This window comes from Coloeus monedula, assembly GCF_965178545.1.
Source record: "Coloeus monedula genome assembly, chromosome: 2".
NCBI lineage: Eukaryota > Metazoa > Chordata > Aves > Passeriformes > Corvidae > Coloeus > Coloeus monedula.
The window spans coordinates 22,122,949-22,142,604 of record NC_138782.1 but is presented as its reverse complement, the minus strand read 5'-3'; the positions used below and the strand labels follow the sequence as shown (position 1 = coordinate 22,142,604).

Here is a 19,656-nt window from a genome sequence, read left to right as displayed (position 1 = left end):
TTATGCTAAAGCACATAGTGCTGAGTGTAGAGCATGTATAAACCTCTATTGTCACTGAACCCAAAACACCCTCTTTTCTTCCCTGCTCCGAACAACAAATTAAGAACAAGAGATACATGCAAGTGCATTCTTCTTGACCTTATGATCACCCCAAGTGCTCTAAAATGCTCTCAGTGTCTTGAGAAAATCATGCCTCAGAAAATGCTCTGGGTTTTTCTGAGCACTCTTGCTGGAGGCAGACGGACCAAAGTGGCAAAGGCAGGAGTTGAGCACAGGTCAGCCTTGTGGCAGGCCCAGCTGGCTGCAGTCTAGCCAGCCTGGTCTCAAATAAGACAAAAAACAGATTTAAAAAAGAGGTGGTTTGTCAGTGCTGTGGATGAGCAGGATTTCAAGGATGATCTTGAGGTTATCTGTGGTGTTTGCCAAAGGGAGAACACTCATCAGCTGGAGGGAGCTTTGTCTTGGTGTCACTATGTGACCCTGAAGGTGCACTGCAGAAAAGAGTCAAGCCAAACACTTCCCATACTCTTGATTTTACATAGTTTCACACAAAATCTTTGAGGATTCACAAGTGTTTCCTTAAGCAGCAATATTGCAGAGTATCTTTGCATTGATTCTCTTCTCCAAATTGCTTGGAACTAGTCACCACAGCCTTTCTTTTCATGTTAGTGGTGGTGGAAGTAGTAGTAGTGTTAAAAAACACTTCAACTTAGCCACAGTAACTAAGGTGGGTTTTCACATCTTCAAACTTTCTGACCTCTTGACAGTTCTGAATCGAAAAGAGAAATTTGGCCAGCAATGCATATTCAATATCTGGGTCTAGATATACAATTGAACAGCAGTTCTGTGAAAAGCAGGTTAGTTTTGAAGCTGGCTGCACTTTCAAGCCCCAGACCTGGTCACTTCAAATGCCTCCCTTTTAGATTTTTTGCAGGACCAAGTTAAGAAGGTCTCTAAGCCGAAGGACAGCAGCTGCAAATTGGGCAGCGTCATGCTGGGGAGGGAGAGATTGGCAGCCCTGAACAGATGGGCAAGGAAGAAAGGAGATTAGGGGGGCCCTGGATGGCAAAGGAGAAAGCATCTGAGAAAACAAGCAGAAGGAAAGTAATCAAAAGGATTGGATGGGCCAAAATTTGGAGTCCCCAGATAGAGGCAAGGTGGAGCAGGGCCCATGCTTGTGGAGGGTGATAAGAGCTGGTCAGATTGTGGCTGTTGCCACCAAAAACCTGCGTTGAAGTAGTAACTACCCACTGAACAAAGCACTAGGAGGACTTTTCCAGGGGGATTGGCTTTATTTGTCTATCCATGCCCTCTTCCTTTCTTCCTGTGCACATCTAGTAAACTTTTAAAGACCGCCTTTGTGCTCCTCTCTACCCAGATCAACCCCAGCATGGAAAATCAGTGTGAACACCAGGACAATGGAAGTCCACTTTTTATGCCTCTGCCCTTGACACAGCTTCAGTACCTAGCAGAAAAATGCCTCATACAGCTGGGATCCACATGGCAGGGCTCCATAATGGTAAAGAAAATATACCAAATACACTCAAACCCCTGATTCTACGTGCTGGCTGTTTCTGCCAGGCAGACACGCAGGTAGTTAAAGGGCAACTGTGAAGTCCTGACACACTGAACTGGTCCAGTTTAAAAATGATAAGCAGGAAGGAGACACCAGAAAGAAGATATCAGGGATACTCAGTAAACTGTATTTGTATGGCACTGTGATTAAAGCAAGAACTTGCATTTGCTGGTACATGGTAATAAATATGGCCATGTACGGTCAGTATCATGTGTGTGTGCCTAGATATGTGTGTGCATGCAAAAATAAATACATGCATATATGTCAATGTGCCCTAAATATGAGACATTTCTCCACTTCATCAGACCCACTGCTGCTGGCACTTGCTGTGGAAACAACCTCCATGCTACAAGACACTCCATACATCTCTTCCTTATGGATCCTTGTCCTGAAGCCACATTTGTCCAGAATATTTTTTGCTTTATGTGTGTCCCATATGAAGAAGGTTGCCCTGACCCACTCAGCGCAGGCTGGACAGAGATGCTGGATTCAAAGAAGGCACAGGCACACTGCCGAACGCTTTGGCCAAGTGAGCAACTGCTTTGAAAGACCTCTGTGAGCCAGGCTCCTTTTTGTTCCCCTCAGCCTCCCATTGCTGCTGCCTCACATGATTATTCTCTGGCCAGGACACAAAGTGCTTGGAGAGACAGTGTTTGTCTTTCAGAAGGAAGCTTAACGTGTTAGTTGGGGTTGCAAATATAAAATAATTTGCAGAAGCCTTTGACTTCTGCCAGAAATAATACATACATACATACATGTGCAGGAACCAGGAGGAAGTGGGGGTGATTGCCCTGCTGCTCCATCGTCCCTGGAGATCCCCACTGTAGCCAGAAAAGTAAATTTTCATGCCCTTAAGGTGGCAGCTGAGTCGCTGTGTAATCCCTCCTTGCCATGCTGGCAGCCCAGTTCCCTGTCACGTGGAGAAGAGCAGAGCACAGGGACAGATTTTCAGCTGGTGAAAATAGCCAATATTTCCCTCTAGCCAACACAGTTCTGCTTGCTTCCACCAGCAGATAGTTTGCTCCTGTGTTCCTGCATCAGGAGCCAAATCCCTTTCTTCTTGGGCTGGCAAAGAAGCACGAGGACATTGATGCTCAGTCTGCCAAAGGCAGGCTTTGGGAATAGCCTTCATGTCAGCCCAACCACTAACCCAAAAAGATCAGTTTCCTTCTTGAAGGAGCAATACCCTGCCTGACAACCAGGAGGAAGCATAATCCATTTCATTATTTGTAGAATTTCACAGCTCTTAGGAGAATATTACTTTGGGATCTCTGCTTTTTCTTTTTCCTTTCTTTTCAGTGCAGGCACACAATGCCAGCATATTGGCATAAAGGTTGAGCCAGTGTTACTTCTAGGGGTAGATGGACTTGTTGTCACTGTGAGTGTAAGGAGCTGGGTGGTTAAAACGAGATTCCATATTTCATATAATAAAGGGCAGAGGCAAATAGGAGTTACTGCAAACAAATGAAAAAACTGTATGCGGAGACAACAGGAATCAAGGGAAATTATAAAAAAGCTTCAACACATTTTCAAGGAAGTCACTTCCTTTCAAATACAAGCATCAGGAGTAGGAGGCAGAAAGATGCTTACACCACTGCCCACTTGTAGATGACCTCAGAAACTATGCTGAAAAGCACAAGTGACACTCCGAGAACAGGGTTTGTGGGGGCCGCTGAGGGAGCTCCCCAGGCTCCCACTCTTCCCCCTCTGAAATCCTCAGCAAAACCTTCTCCATCATCAGCTGAAGTTGTTTGTCCTGGGGGATGCATGACATCCCTTTGCCACAGCACAGGCACAGATGTGCAGAGCAGATCCACGACAGGTCTTCTCCCCCAGAGCTGGCCTGGCTGTGGGTGAGAAGCAGGACCCTCCTCCTCCTCAGGAAGGGCTGGGGAGCAGCTCCTCTGAGCGCCACGCAAAGGCCACGGGGCCGAGATTATCTCCGCCTGTCACGAGCTATCAAGCTACACCCAGACAACAGAGGGCTCACTGAACACTCACACTCTTAGAAATTACACACCAGAGAAGTTCATGAGTAGAAGGGTGTTCCCCAGATGGCAATGTCAGCAAAATCATTTGAGGGCAATTGGTTGAAGTGTGCACCAACCAGCACAAAGAGCTGCAGGTACTATGCTGCTGGTGCATGTTTTGTCACTGCATAGACCCTTCACACTGCTGGGCTCTTAAAGCCCAGCCATAAGAAAACACTTTCTGTGACCAGTTTGGGCAAAGGAAACTGGGATATGCAGAAAGGCTACCATCTTGGCTTCATACAGCAACTCTGAAAAGAAACAGCTAATCAGAGTGCTGCTCTGCAAGATGTCATGACATTCACTGAGCTGATTTCCCATTGCCTGTTGTTCTTCCTGGTTTACAGCTTGGTGGATCAGCTCATCCACATCAGATGCTTTTTACAAGACTGATTTTTAAGGTGTTCATTGAAAAAAAGTTGCTTTCTACCTCTTGAATTATGCAATCCTTTGCTTGCAAAATATTCTGTCCTCTAGGCTGTGGACCTACTGTGTCAATGACTAGTATAAACTCATCACTGGGTTATTTCCCCACACATACCCTGAAGCCTCTTACCATAGATTTGTTTCCACCTCCTCACCACGGGGTGGTCAGCAGTGTGTGGTTAAACAGACACAGAGTTTATTAAACATGAGTGAACACTGAAAAAAAAGTAAGAATGTCCTAGGACCAGAAGGAGGTAAAGCAAAGGGCAGTGTCATATTGAACGTGCCACTTGCCTTGCACCTTTCATTTCCAGAGCAATGCAAGGAGCTGGGATTGATAGCATTATCTGCTGACTGCACTGCTGATCAGGACAGCCTCTCCCCTCTCAGCTTGCCCTGTGCACTGATGCAGAGGAAACCTTTCCACCCTTGAGCCCAAGAAACCACCACCAGCCTCATCTCCTTTTCTACCTGCAGGTCCTGCTACCTTGCACAACAGAGCGGAGGCTCAGGGACCAAGGGCCTCACCAATACTGGCAAATTAAACCACAGCTGGGAATGAACCATGATAATCTGTATTAGTAAGGTGTTCAAGTCTTTCACAGACCATGCCAATTACTGCTCTCCATGCCCAGGTACAGTCCAGAGTCAGGGGCCTAATCTGAGCTGGCCATGAGCAGGGAGCCACCCTCTCCTGAAGCGAGCACTATCTTCCCAGCATAGGTACAAGCTTTTGTGTGCCGGCTGCTCCCTGTGCCTGGGAATAACCCCAGGTATAATTAATTGACCAATGTACAAGTAGCTGAGAATAATTCCTGGTTGTTGAAATGCCTGCTATCTGTATTGACCAAGATATGTGTTTCTTTCATCAGACAGCCAATGTAACTTCAGCAGAGACAAGTTCAACCACAAACCTCCGGTGGCTCTCTAGAGAGCTGATGGTAAGCATTGCAATTATGCTTTTCTGGCTACCATTTTATAGCAAAATAACTCTCTGTCTGTAAAATATGACTAGGATTCAACAATAAATTCCATATTTGAATCAGAGAGCAAAGCTTGCGTCCTTGAAGAGACAGAGGCTTACTCATCCCTGATTAGCTCCCACTGGCATTTCATTGCACATCTCCTATTCTGTTTTACTGAACCTCTGCCTTATCCTAACTGGAAGATTCAGTAACTTCCCCCCAGATATATTCTAAATTTGCCAGACAATTTAACTGACTCTTCATCCCCCATTTGTGATCACTGCTATTTCCTCACTTCTTACTACAGCTTTGGGTCAGAACAAGATCTCCACCAGATCAGAAAGCACTTGCCTCAGCAGATAGACATGCACCCATTTGTGGGGAATCCATAGCAGCCACCTAAAACATCCTTGCAGAAGGGTATGGATTTAAAACCGCACATTTGGAAACAGAACAAACTGTAATTGCAAACATATAACATAAAATGTGTAAACATTTTGCATAAATTAATATTGAATGCATAAGAAGTTATACAGATTGTGGACTTTTTTTTAGAAGCTGTTTTAAAAGCACAGTCTACCACATCCAGCCCAAACTCATCCTATTTCTGTGACTTCTTGGAGCGTAGAAAAGTATCAAAACAGTAGCAGCCCTCTAAGATGGAAAAATACCTTCTGCTCCAGAAAGACTGAGATACAAAATGAGGGCCTCTGTATAGAGAAGTCCTTGAATTTCAAGTGCTTTATGTCAGTCTGTGCAACAGAGAAACTGTTCCTAAGGTGTCAGGGTTAAAATCACATGGTCCAAATCTATCAGCCCTTGTTCTTCTTGTCCTAAAACTGGTTTTTTTTCAACAATTATTGATCAGAGCATGATCTAATATCTCTGTAAAATAATCCCAGGATTGCTTGGGCAGCATTGCTGCAGTAATTTTCACGTACAACCAATAATGGTTAAGCTAAACCCTCAACATTTATTTTCTGTTCATAACTTTTTTTTTTCTCTTTAGCATATTTTCTCTCTCTGTAAGGAAAGAGGAGACCTGGCTACCCTGGACAAAGAGAAGGCTGAGGTTCTCAACAAAATCTATGCCTGTCTCACCTCTGTGCCAGGCAAGAGAATGGAGCAGATTCTCCTGGAAACTATGCTAAGGCACATGGAAAACAAAGAGATGACTGGTAATAGCCACCATGGCTTTACAAAGCAGAAATCATGCCTGACAAATTTGCTCACCTCCTGTGACAGGGTTACAGCTTTGATGGATGGGACAGAGCAACTGACATCATCTGCATGGATTTTGCAAAGTGTTTGACACTGTACTGCATAACATGCTTGTCTCCAAATTGGAGAGGCATGGATTTGATGGATGGATCACTCAGTGGATAAAGAACTGGCTGAATGGCTGCACGCAAAGTGGGGTGGTCAATGGCTCATTGTCCAAGTGGAGATCAGTGACGAGCAGTGTCCCTCAGGGGTCAGTACTGTAGTAGCCAATACTACTCAGTATCTTTGTCAGTGACATGGACACTGGGATAGAGGACACCCTCAGCAAGTTCACTGGTCACACCAGGCTGTGTGGCACAGTCAACACACTGGAGGGAAGGGATGGCATCCAGAGGGATCTTGACTGGCCAGAGAGCTGGGCCGCTGCAAACCTCAGGAAGTTCAACAAAGCAAAGTGCAAGGTCCTACACCTGGGTCATGGCAATCCCAGACACACCCACAGGCTGGGCAGAGAAGTGATTGAGAGCAGCTGTGTGGAGAAAGACTTGGAGGTGACGATGGATGAAACGTTCAACATGAGCTGGCAATGGGTGCTTGCAGCCCAGAAAGCAAAGGAAATCCTGGGCTGCATCCAAAGCAGCGTGGCCAGAAGGTCAAAGGAGGTGATTCTCCCCCTCTCCTCCACTCTGGTGAGACCCCACCTGCAGTGCTGCATCCAGATCTGGTGACCTCAACAGAAGAAGGACATGGAGCTGTTGGAGCAAGTCCAGAGGAGGTCACAAAGTTGATAGGAAGACTGGAGCACCTTGCTTAGGAAGACAGGCTGAGAATGTTGGAGCTGTTCATCGTGGAGAAGAGAAAGTTGTGGAGGGACCTCATAGCAACCTTCCAGTATCTGAAGATGGGCTACAGGGAAGCCTGAAGAGAGGGACTCTTCCTCAGGAACTGCAGTGACAGTACAAGGAATAATGGGTACAAATTGAGAGAGGGGAAATTTAGGTTAGGTATTAGGAAGAAATTCTCTACTGTGAGGGTGATTAGAGACTAGAACAGGTTGCCCAGGGCGGTTGTGGATGTCCCAACACTGGAGTTCAAGACCAGATTAGACAAGGCCTTGAGCAACCTGGCCCAGGGGGAGATGTCCCTGCACATGACAGGGGTTTGGAACTAAGTAATGCTTAAGATCCATTCCAACCCCTTAACCTTCTATGAATCTATGTGTAATTTTAATTTTGTCAGGAATGGCTTTAAAACTTTTTCAGTTCTGTCTTCCAAATCACCAGTCATCCACCATCTACAAGCCGAGTAATACCAACCACGCACACGAGCACAGGCAACGTATTGGCCAAACCTGAACTGCATTTCTTATGGAGCATTTATGTAGCATCTGCTACTCAGACACACTCAAAGGACTTAAAAGAAACAAACCAAGCACAATGACCACAGCGTCCTTATTGATTATCCTTAACAAAGTAAGTAGGGACATGAACAACTGGAGAATTGGACACAACAGGGTAGGGAGCAGGTGGCAGATACTTAATACTGATGCTAAGAAGACAAACATATGAGGACATCTCCATGACTGCTGTTCCAAAAACGGCACCTAAACTTGTAGTGTTAGACCTCACCCCATTTCTAGCACACACATTCAGGTCATGAAACCCAGGAGTGCGAATCACAATATACACGTTCAACTTTCTCCATGTGGCAAAATGCAAGGCTGCTTGCAGGAGAAAAGCTTTTGAGTGCTGATCCCCTTTTCTTCTAAATACATACAAAATTTGCAACATTAACAAGCTCACAGGTTGAGAACAAACTTCACTCATACAAAGATCCTAAAATTATCCAGTGAGACACAAGCTCCCTATTGCTAGCAAACATCAAGCTCAGAACAAAGGTTTATTTAAAAATACACTTTATTTACAAGACATTCAAACTTCATTTTGATAAAAATATAGCTGTACATAAAACCTTAAGTCATTTCTCACTAATGGTTAATAAAACCCCAGTGAGATTCAGCAATCATGGAAATTACATTTTGGCACATTAAATCACATCAGGAACAGAAAAACTGGAGGAAATTTTTAAGCAACACAGCTCCATAAATGTAACAATCTTTTACAGTGACATCCTCACATCAAGGTATCACTGTTCAAATAAAGTATTTAATATAGAAAGTGCTTCCACTGTACAGCAGAGTAAGTAGTAGAACCCATAGGAATGTTCATAGCTTTTGAATTATCTTTCACTAAGCTTTCCCCCAAGATGTTAATGACCGAGGAACCCTCCTGATTTCACTTTACCTTCCCACGTTTAGAAATCAAACTTTCTTAGGAAGTTGATTCAGTTAGAGTGTTCATAAAGAATTTAAATATACATAAACATATGTGTTCCTACCTCAGGATGACTACTTAGATAACACTTCTACACAGACCACACTACACAAAATAGTCCTTGGAATAACTAGCATCAAGCCATCCATAGAACTTGGATAGTGAACTTCACTTTGGGAAAAATTCAGGTGCTGGTGTGGTTCCTTCAAAGTTCAGAATAAAAGGGACTATTCAGGACAATAAGCATTATAACCAGGAATGGGAGAGGGAAAGTAGAGGAAAAAGTAAAAAAGGGCAAAAATTGGTTTGCAATGGTAAGGTGTGTTTAACATAGCAAAACCAGAAAGTGGGTGTATTTTAATAGAGTGCAAAATTTAAACCTATACATAAAAATGTATTTCTGAACTGTATTATTGGTACACCACCATGACCAGACTATCAAAACCATCCTGCTTTTATTGAAGAGACAACAAAAAGAACATTAAGAAGAAAAAAACCACACTTGCACCATGAGTCAAAGTAAGTATTGTAAAGAAGACAAGGAAAAGGTGGTAAAACAAAGGCAATAGTCCTGAAAATAGTAGCAGTTTTCTTTATAATGAAGAGCAAAGGCAACGCCTACGTTTAGAGAGCTACAGAAGAAGAAAACATTAAAAATCAAATTGGCACTTTTGGCACATAAGGAAAGGTGAAAAGAATTGATTCCCTTTAAGAAAAGGCACACGACTGATGAAGGCCAGTAAATTGCTTTTGCTTTCAATGTCATGTTAACTTATTCCAGGTTTCACTTTTACTCCAGAATGATCTGGCAAGCCTAGCAAAGGTTTCATCATCATCCTACTAGGTCACATGTATGACTGGCTATGGATCACATCCACAGGAGCTGGACAACCAGTTGAAAGTCACATATAATTTAAGCAGATTTCCTTTGCCACCAGCAGCAATGGACAGAAAGGGACAATCATTGCAAGAGAACGTGAAAGCCACGAGAGACAATCACAAGGCAGTGATTGAAGGGGACAGAGCAGCACAATCAACCTGCATTTGTCAGGGAGGCAAACAAAGCAATTCAGCTAAAGAGGCCAGAACAGAGCTTTTATGACAGTGCAATAGACTACAAAACTGAATTTAGAACAACTGCCCATAGATAAGGGCTAACATGGAAATATACTATATCTCAAAATGAGGGAAGCCTGCCTCAACAGAATTAGAAGAGATATGCCAAGAACTGAAGGGAAACAGGCCAACACAAAATACACACTCATTGGAATGGAGTCCCCCCCAGAATTAGAGAGGGGACACACACTACAGGAGAAAAATATTTTGTTACTGAAAGGAAGGCAAAGATGTTGGTCAGAAGCCTTGGTTGCATACCCTGAAAGTCCCAACATTAAAAAAAAAAAAAAAAAAAAAAAAAAAAAAAAAAAAAGCAAGGTTTATCTCATAAATAACACAGCTCTGTTGGTTTTGCTTGCTTAAGTAATAAAGCAATTTTAAAATCTGTTTGTTTTCTAGATATGAAGATTTCTATAAGCCTAGTATTTTCCCATTTATTCACAAGCAGCAGTTACAGTACATTCAACCAGACGAGAAAAAAAGTTTAAGGATGTTATTTCATTGTATTTTGAGATTACAACACTTTTAAAAAATTTAAAAATACATAGCCACGGTTTTAACACTGGAAGAATAAAAATTGCCCATTTTGACAAATGCCCCAACATCACACATACTAGTTTTCTTTAATCCCAGAGTAAATACTGCCATTCCAGCTTTCAACCATTTAATAAAATGTGTGTGTGTGTATATATATAATCACCTAATTTAGGATACAAATGCATAATTATGAAAGGGTGCTTGTTTTAGAGGATATCTGTGAAGAAAGTTCTCCCACAGACTTTGTTGTTATTTTGGGAGCTTTCTATTCCAGTTCTCAAAAACACGATAAATACATTTTTCATTTACATCAAAACACCATCACAGATGAAAATAAAGAGCAAAAAAAAGAACAGAACAAAGGGCTGTCTTACTTCACAGCACATGCTTGTAAAAGACAGAGCAATTCTTACGATGTTTCCTGATTTACATTAGCTGGTGCAATAACTGCCAAGCAAGATCCTGCTGTTGCCAAAGGAATCAAAGAGGCTGGAGGATCAAGCTCTTAATTACATTAACAAATAGGTTAATTTGTATAATACAAACTTACAGTGTAATAGTATAAAATGTCTTATCTTAATTCACCCAAAAATTTGTTTAAAAGGGGTAATTATGATTCCAGAAATGTTCTATTTAGACTGGAATCACTGCTTCAGTAAATACCACATTCCAAGTAGTAAAATATCATTCTGTGTTTTAATATCCATTGAATTATTGCAATCATCTTTATTAATAAGGAGCTGGCTGCTTTTAAGCCATCCTTACAAGGAGGTCCTGGTATTTTCCCAGCCCAGGCTGGAAATCAATTTGCCCTTTCTGTTAAGGTGTCACTGAGGTAAAGACACCTCTATTTCACAAAGGTGTCCTTGTGAATAAATGGATGAAATTGCCTCTCCAGGCCACACAGACCACTGAAAGGCGGCTTTTGCCAGCAGAATGTATTTGGAATCTTCTGGATCTGATCTGCATAGCCAGGGAGACCAAGCACTAGACTCAGTGTGGATTGGGTAGTGAGTCTCCTCTCCTAGAACCCTGTGGAATGCACCTGAAATCCAGCACTGGTAACAGGGCACACATCACCTTGTTTTCCTTAGAGCACCCTTGCATACCTTCAGAATGAGCAAGCAGCAAAAAGATAGTGAACTCCTTCACTAAATATGCTTTGAGAGACACCTTTGGGCAGGGGGAGGAAAGCCAGGGCAGAGGGTAAGGTTCAGACCTTTAAAACCAGCCAAGAAGAAATAATCGAGACAAAACCAGGAAAAATTTCCTGGTTTAATTTTTTTAAAGCTCCCTCTGAGTGATAATACTGCATATGAGACTTTAAAGGTGCTTCATTAATTAATACAATATTAAATTATGCCTTAATAATAGAATTTCAGAATTTCAACTGTTCATAATAAACACATTAGCTTATTTATTCAGCATGAATAATGACAGACTCAGTGTTAAAGATAATGCAATCATCCTGCACAATGATGAAATAAGACCATGGCTCTTAGAACTTGTGTTGTCAGGAGAAGGATAAAAAGAATTTGAAAGGACTGAGTTGTACAATCACAGCAGTGAAAAAGATAATAGTTATTTGGATGACTGCCTGCATTTCCATTTGCTAGAGTCCATACAGACAATCCTAGTAGGTATTTATTTGCTTTCATGAAAGCAGTCTATTCCTTAGCACACTCATCTGTGATTAGGCTGAGACTCCAGTATTATTTGTGGAGAAGCAAGACCAGCTTCTGCTCTGTCCCTAAATACAGGAGTCAACCAAGAAAACAACACAAGTCAAAATTCCTGAGTGCTTCCCCTTAGATACTCTTAATTTCATTCACAAACCCCACTGCCCAGAAGTGTTACTGTGAAAAATGAACTGTCCATGCAAAAATGGGGTTGAAGGATCAGTAAAGCATCTCTACTGAAGTCCTTTGTAAATATACAGTACTTCAGCCCAGTACAGTCATTAACTGGCCACAGAGCTTTTAAGAAACAGCTCTCTTCAGCAGGAAAGGCCAGAGTTTCTCTCCCAGTGCCACTGGCTGTGAACAGCAAACATCAGTGCAGACAGAGAGAGATACACCCCATCCACTCTAACAGCAGGAATTCACCCTTAGTTTGGTAAGGAACTGGGTAAGGCTGCATCACAAAAATCTTAGCTGAACACAACAGCCTTGGTGGAAATCTTAATCCTTATTTCAGGTACAAGGGGGGTTTAGGTGTATTTTGGTTTACAGCTAAAGCACAGAAATCTTTTTGCCACACCTACATCAGCTACAATGACTGATGCCCCCCTTCCCAACCAGGATATGTTTGCTCCATGAAAACATGACACAGAGCAGAGGGAATTGCCTAAAATCGTGTACCACACAACTGTGATTTGTCATCAGACACGTCACAATTTTTCGCGTTTCTCACGCTCTCCTCTGCCACTGGGTCCTCCACAGGAATTTCAATGTCACTTTTCCTTGAACCATCGTCTTTGTGCTGTGTGGAAAGGCAACTTTCTCTTTTCTCCATGTAGCCATTCGTTTTAGCCCTGGGGGGCTCCCTCTGGCTGCAGCACAGCTGAGAATCACAAGATTTTGAGATGCAGGGTGAGCTGCACAGTAGATGAGAAGTCTTGTGGTCAACATACTCAGGCTGGATGGTCACAGAATGGACTCCTGCCTCGTGGAAAACCTTCCGTATTTTGTAAGCAGCATCTTGGTAGTCAGAAGGGGTTTGGCACTTGACATGAAGGGTGGCAATATTCTTCCCACTTGCAAGCTCCCAGACATGCACCTCATGGAAGCTGCTAACCCCTGGTACACGAGCTAGTCTGTCAGCTGGAAGACATAAGAGAAAGGTATTAGGGGCTTTGGTGCACTGATTAATGATCAGCTGTCTCACTAGGCACCCTATTCAAAAGCAGCAGGGTCAAAACTATCATTTTAGAACAGATATACTTGATAAAATATGTCTACTCCCAGTTGCCTTCAGTTCAGCCTCCAGGTGACTGCATGAACAGCCCATCCTTCCTTTTGGATTCACCCACCCCTCAGGCTCCCTAATGGCAATTACCAACTGTTCACAGAGGAAACCTTACAGCATCACTTCCTCTATCAAAATCCCATATCTTCTGGTTTCTTTAGCCCTTGAGCATGATGGAATTCCAGAAATACCCAGTGCTACTCCACAATTAACCAGTGTGAACAGCACTAAGAGCTACAAAATTACCCAACCTAAATGGAAATTTCTAAGATGTTTTGGCAGCCTTTCAGAAGTAGCCACTGCAGGGTTGGAAAAGATTGTAACTCGACATTGTTTTTTTCACAAATAACCAACACAAAGCATTAACAGCTCAAGATCTGGTATGTTTGATGTATTGTTGGAGTACCACATTCTCAAAATGCATGCTTTAACTAATCCAGAGAGATTTGAGTCATGTTGCTAGGACACAGGCATGTGACTGTTTCTCACAGTTCTTGAGAATTTAGAGCTAATACGAGTAAATAATCCAAACATATCATTCCACAAATAACATATGCATTGAAATACACCATTAAAATTAACAGCATTTCAACAACAAATTTGACTTACTCAGTAGTTGCATATTAACACCTTTGGGGACCATCTGCAACAAAATAGTTGAGGTCTCCTTTATAAGTGGGAATGCAGAAGACAGGATGATGAACACCATAATTATTGTCAGGCTCGGATCAATGTAGCACTGCCAATTACACGAAGCAGCCCCCAGAGGACGTACATAGAAGATAGTAGCAGTAACTACCACGACCACAGATCCAAGTGCATCTCCCATAACATGCAAAAGAACACCTGAAACAAATGGCACAATTTCCATTAGTGGGATGGGTTTGGGGTTTTTTGCTTTGTTTTGGTTTTTTTTTTTCCTGGAGGGGAATGTAGTGCTACATTTTTCAAGTATGTTCCACTTGACATGAAGAATGCAATATTCCAGCCATTAATATCGAAACCAAAGTTTCCAGTAACAGCTTTTGGAAAAAAAGCAAGGGAAATACTGACTCTGAAGAACTGCTGTTTAAGTGGGATGCATTATTAAGCATGTAGGGTATGCTAGCAACTGCTGTCCAACTGCAATGCCATGGCAACACAAAATGTGCTTGCTTAAATGCATGAAGATTATTAAGAGATCCTGGCACGTTAAATCTAAATTAAAAATTGATGACTAAATTTACCCATTCTACCCTGGAAGTTGAGAGCCACAGACTACCCTCAGCAACAGTTACCCTCCCCCATGAGTTTCTGTGACACCGCGGAAATCCGAAAAATTGCCTAAGTGAACTCTAAGCTGGCTCCAAATACCCTCAGACCCCAATTTTCAGATCAAGCTTGATTACCAGTCATATTGTTCCATCAATATTACTAGTCTTCTGACCTGCCAAAAATCTAGGGTCACTCACATGGTTTAGTGCCTGGACTACTCTAAATTGAGAGGAATGCTGGGTACCTCTTCTTACATCTTATAAAATAAGGTTTTGTACAAAAGGTAAAGACACAAAACCGTAACATATTTAGCTGCTCTTTAAACTACAATAACCAAAGCTGGTTTTCTGCTATACAGTTACCATAACCCAAGAAGTCCCTTTTTTTTTCTTTTTCTTTTTACTACTTTACATAAGCTTTGCTCTTCCCATCACTTCTCAAACACACTCCATTTTTGTTAGTTTTTACTGTTCAAACTCAGATTTTATTCCAACCCATGCCTGAATTCCAAATGTCTCTCTCTATATGAAGTCAATTTCTTAGCACTTTTTGGGGGGGGAAGCTGTGAAAGAAGGAAATGAACCGTCTCCTTTTAACAACCCTATCACATACACTCTCAAGTGCTTCACTGCCATTTAATCCCTTCCTCTGGGCTAGGGAAGCCTTAAAAGGCTCCCCCAAAACTCATTAACAACACAGCAAAGAGTTTTGATGATGCTGGATACTGGATTAACCCTAGAACAGTGCCTGTGCTGCTGTTCCTTGCCAGCTCTGCACACACACCTTTATCTGTGTGAGAAATGAAGGCCACAACCTCTGGAGCTCCTCCAAATCACTTGGGTCAGATAAGAAAATACAAACTCCTAGTGAGTCCAGCTCTTTCTGCTGGAGTCAGGCGTGTTCTGTCCCATTTGGCAGTCTACCATGGGGTTTTACTCCTCCTAACAGTGTTGCAGTGTTTCCTTTTCATTTACAAATAGTCCTGATTCAGCATGGGCTATCAGCTGTTGCACTAAAAAGAGGGACAGGCAGGATGCAATTGCATTGCCCAGGCAACTAACAAGAGAGCACAGCTTATAAAGAACAGGAAAATGTTTCAGAAAGCCTTCTTTTGAGTTAAGAAAAAAACTAACTATGTCAGAATTTTGATGAATTAGTAATTGAGAACACAGAATTTGGAAAAATGCTTATTTTACATTCTTAACAACATTAATATGTACATCTTGGTAAGGCATCACAGAATTAGGGCCCAGACAGAAATGAACCCATTTCCCTATCAAATCCCAAAGACTATGATTATAAGCTGGAAGTGAAAATGAGTATTTACAGAACCAAAGCAGTATGGTAAGACCATAGGTAACTGTTTCCAACAACTTGCCTTGCAAAGTCTCACTGAACTACTCTGCATATGCTCAAGAAGTAAAAGGAATAATTTCACACTACAATAATTAATCCTGCCAGGCAGAATTTATGGATTCCTGTTCCTACCAGTTCTAAAAACCAAGGAATCCATCCCTCTGTCAATCCATTTTGTTCAGCCATGTTTTTCAGGGAGGCTCGTATTCCACAACAAAAGAACTTTTTGCCAGGTGATCACGACGTATAGCTATGTAGACAACTTAAAATGAAAAGTATTGATTGAATCAGAATTTCAAAGACACATATCTTTATGACTACAGAAGCAAAGAATATTTATAAAGATAATAAAAATAGGTTTTGCTAAGGTGACATACTGAAGTAGCACTTAAAAATTTCTTTCTAAAAAATCGAAGATGAAAAGTATCTTAAAATAACTGTCACAAAACTTCTTATCTTTCAGACATTTTTGAAAGCTTCCAGCATCTTTATACCTAAGCACTGTGGTTCAGGCAAGCAAGGCCTTCTCTAAAGTAATTGGTTTCTCACTCTTCTCTCCTCCATCCCTGAGTGTGACAGTTTGCTTATCCTGCTCAAACAGTTACCACTATAATGCCATAATTTTCAGTGACACCAACTTCTAGTCATTCAGGCAAGTGTTGTGACTCTAGCACATGGTTTGATTTTCCAAATCATCTTCCCTTACAGAAGCATTTGTGTAGCTGTGCAAACACTTTTGAAAGACAGACAGTCACACATACACACAAAAAGACCCCAGCAAGCCCAGGTGTCTGACTGCCACATTGACCTCTCAAGCTGAGTTTATGCAATGCAAACTTACACAACCTTAGAGGAATATCAGCTGCTGAGAGGTGACCATAAGAAGCCTGAAACTACTGTTCTGATTCAGGTTTCTGACAGTCCTTTCCTTGGGGACAAACTCCGTATTTCATATCCTCAAAGACATCTGCTTTTTGCCCTGCTCAGAGTACACACATAAAAGTGTATGCATGGAAACGCCTACACAGACAGGGAGAGACACGTGGGTAATTTATTCCTAGGAGGAGCTTTATGCTTCATTCCACAGATTCCCAGAGACCTGTTGAATTACAACGTAGGAAGGGCTGATCCTGTCACAGACTCTCACAGGGATGGGTTCACACTTCAGGGGTCTGCAAAAACACCATGCTGAAGCACCGGTTTCAGAATCCTTTTTCTTATGCTGACAATAAAACATTATCAGCCTTGGGATTTAGAAGGATTTCTGTTTTCTACCCAAAAGCATTTTAAGGTTGAAAATTGGTCAACTACTACATCAGTGACACTCAAAAATGCACCTCATAGCTACCTGTGTTACATTCCTGTAAAGCCTGTAATGACTTGAGCTTAGTGCAATAGGGATTGTGTCCTTCCCAAATGTTCAGCTGTACTCTTCTAAGAATAAAAATCAAATTGTGAGCACACTCAGAGCCAAACCAGCACGACACTATTTTGTTACTACTTATGCTATTTCATACAATCAAAACCTTTCCAGCAGAGATAACTGGATCCAAATACATAGAAGAGTCCTGGGGTTTTGCTCCCCTTCTTGCTGATATTTGTGTGTGTGTATGTAAATCTGAAATGAAAACCACAAAGAGTTTGAAGTTAATATAACATTAGCAGTATACTCCTATGCCATACCTCTGATGTTCAATGCTTCAGACTTTTTCTCTTTTTTCTTCTCAGACCCCTCTTCAGGGCTCTTTTGGTCATTTGGTGAATCACCTGCATTCAAAGAAGAAACGCTGTGTTGTGTATAAGTTCTACAAACAGAAAAAACATCAAAAACCAAAACCTTCTCAAAATCAACTTATTTCAAAGATGACAAGAAGAAAACATAAAAACGAGTCAAAACATTTCCCATGCCGTTCCCTGGGCAACGCCTCCTCCCCCCATCCCGAGAGGACACCCAGAAGCCCAGGGCAAAGTACAAGGTGAAAGAGGCGGCGGGTGCCTGAGTGGGCTTAGTGAAAGCCCCCGGGTGGCCTTGGGGCTCTGAAAGGGCCCAGAGGATTGGGCCAACATCTCGGCGGGTCCCGAGGGAAAACGAGAGGGAGAGAAGGGATGGGGAAGGGTACGGAAGGGTGAGAAGGATGCTGAAGGGAAGGAAGGGTGGGGAGAGATGCGGGACACAAGGGGAAGGCGGGGAGGCGAAGTGCAGCCGAAAGGCACCTGCTTCATCTGCCTCGCCGTTCGGGCTGCCACCGGGCACGTCCCGCAGCGCGGCGGCCGCGGGCGGAGGAGCGGACGGGCGTCGCCGGCGGCAGCAGGCGCCCCAGTCCTGGAAGACGAGGAGCCCCACGACGTTGACGGCGAGGCCGAGGGTGCCGACGATGAGCACCAGCTGGGCGTCGTCTATGGGCTCGGGCCGGGCGAGGCGAAGGATGGAGTCCACGAGGATGGTGAAGCAGAGGGCGGTGAGGAAGACGGCGTTGCTGAGCGCTCCCACCGCCTCGGCCCGGCTGTAGCCGTAGGTGGCGCGGGGACCGCGGCGGCTGCGGCGGGCGATGCGCCCGGTGGAGAGCCCCACGCAGAGGGAGATGAGGTCCGAGAGCATGTTGAAGGAGTCGGACACCAGCGCGATGGAGTTGCCCAGGTATCCGGACACCAGCTCGGCCACGAAGAAGCCGACGGTGAGCACCAGCATGAAGATGAGGCGGCACGTCTTGCCCGAGTACCGCCCCATGGCGGCCGCGCGCTGCCGCCGGTAACGCTCCGCAATAAGAGCCCGGCCCGGCCCGCCCCGCCCGGGGGCACCGCCCCGCCCCGCCCCGGGCACCGCGGGCCCCGAGCGGCCACGGCGGGGGACGCGGAATCAGCCAAACGCACAATGAACGGAAGAGAGATGGGCCGCGGGGAGGCGCGGAGCCGGGCGGCGGCGGGGGAAGGGCCCTCTCGGGCAGGCACAGCTGCCCAAGGCTGTCCTGCCTGCGCTCCGGCCACCCCGAGACGGTGAAGTTCCAACGATCCAACAGTTACGGTCCTTTGGTGCTTTATTGGGGACGAAAGTGCCAAACCAAAGGACAGAGTGTCGTCTACTGAGCTAGCTCGTTTCCAGCCACCAGTCTTTAAAGAGGTGTGTCAAAAAGCCAAGCGAATCCTGGGCTGCATCCGAAGCAGCGTGGCCAGAAGGTCAAAGGAGGTGATTCTCCCCCTCTCCTCCACTCTGGTGAGACCCCACCTGCAGTGCTGCATCCAGATCTGGTGACCCCAACAGAAGAAGGACATGGAGCTGTTGGAGCAAGTCCAGAGGAGGTCACAAAGTTGATAGGAAGACTGGAGCACCTTGCTTAGGAAGACAGGCTGAGAATGTTGGAGCTGTACCTTGAGGAGAAGAGAAGGTTGTGGAGAGACCTCATAGCAACCTTCCAGTATCTGAAGGGGGGCTGAAGAGAAGCCTGAAGAGAGGGACTCTTCCTCAGGAACTGCAGTGATAGTACAAGGAATAATGGGTACAAATCGAAAGAGAGGAAATTTAGGATGGTGAAATACTGGCACGGGTTGCCCAGGGTGGTTTTGGATGCCCCATCCCTGTTAGTGTTCAAGGCCAGGCTGGATGGGGCTTTGAGTAACTTGTTCTAGTGGGAGATGTCTAAGCATGTGGAACTTCATCTTTAAGGTCCATTCCAACCCTTAACATTTTATGACTCAATGAAAATAATACCTTAGTGTGCACAAATCTATCACCACCCTACAAGAAAAATAATTTCTTGCACTTTTTAACCTACAGGAAAGTCTACAAGAACCATAATATAGTAGTAAACCTCTATCTTGTATTTGTAGATGTTTTGTTGTTGTTGCTCTTAGGACAGTTCTTGGGAAAATGACAG

At 43.7% G+C, this 19,656-nt stretch overlaps 1 protein-coding gene across 1 annotated transcript; it reads right to left on the bottom strand.

Moving 5' to 3' along the window:
• Nucleotides 1-12,553: 12,553 nt before the first annotated feature.
• SLC30A10 (solute carrier family 30 member 10) lies at nt 12,554-18,512 on the bottom strand (the record flags this gene model as incomplete). Its single annotated transcript, XM_082277076.1, has 4 exons — nt 12,554-13,029; nt 13,784-14,020; nt 17,468-17,551; nt 17,999-18,512. 4 exons carry the CDS (start codon nt 18,510-18,512, stop codon nt 12,554-12,556), a joined length of 1,311 nt encoding a protein of 436 aa, XP_082133202.1.
• Nucleotides 18,513-19,656: the final 1,144 nt, after the last annotated feature.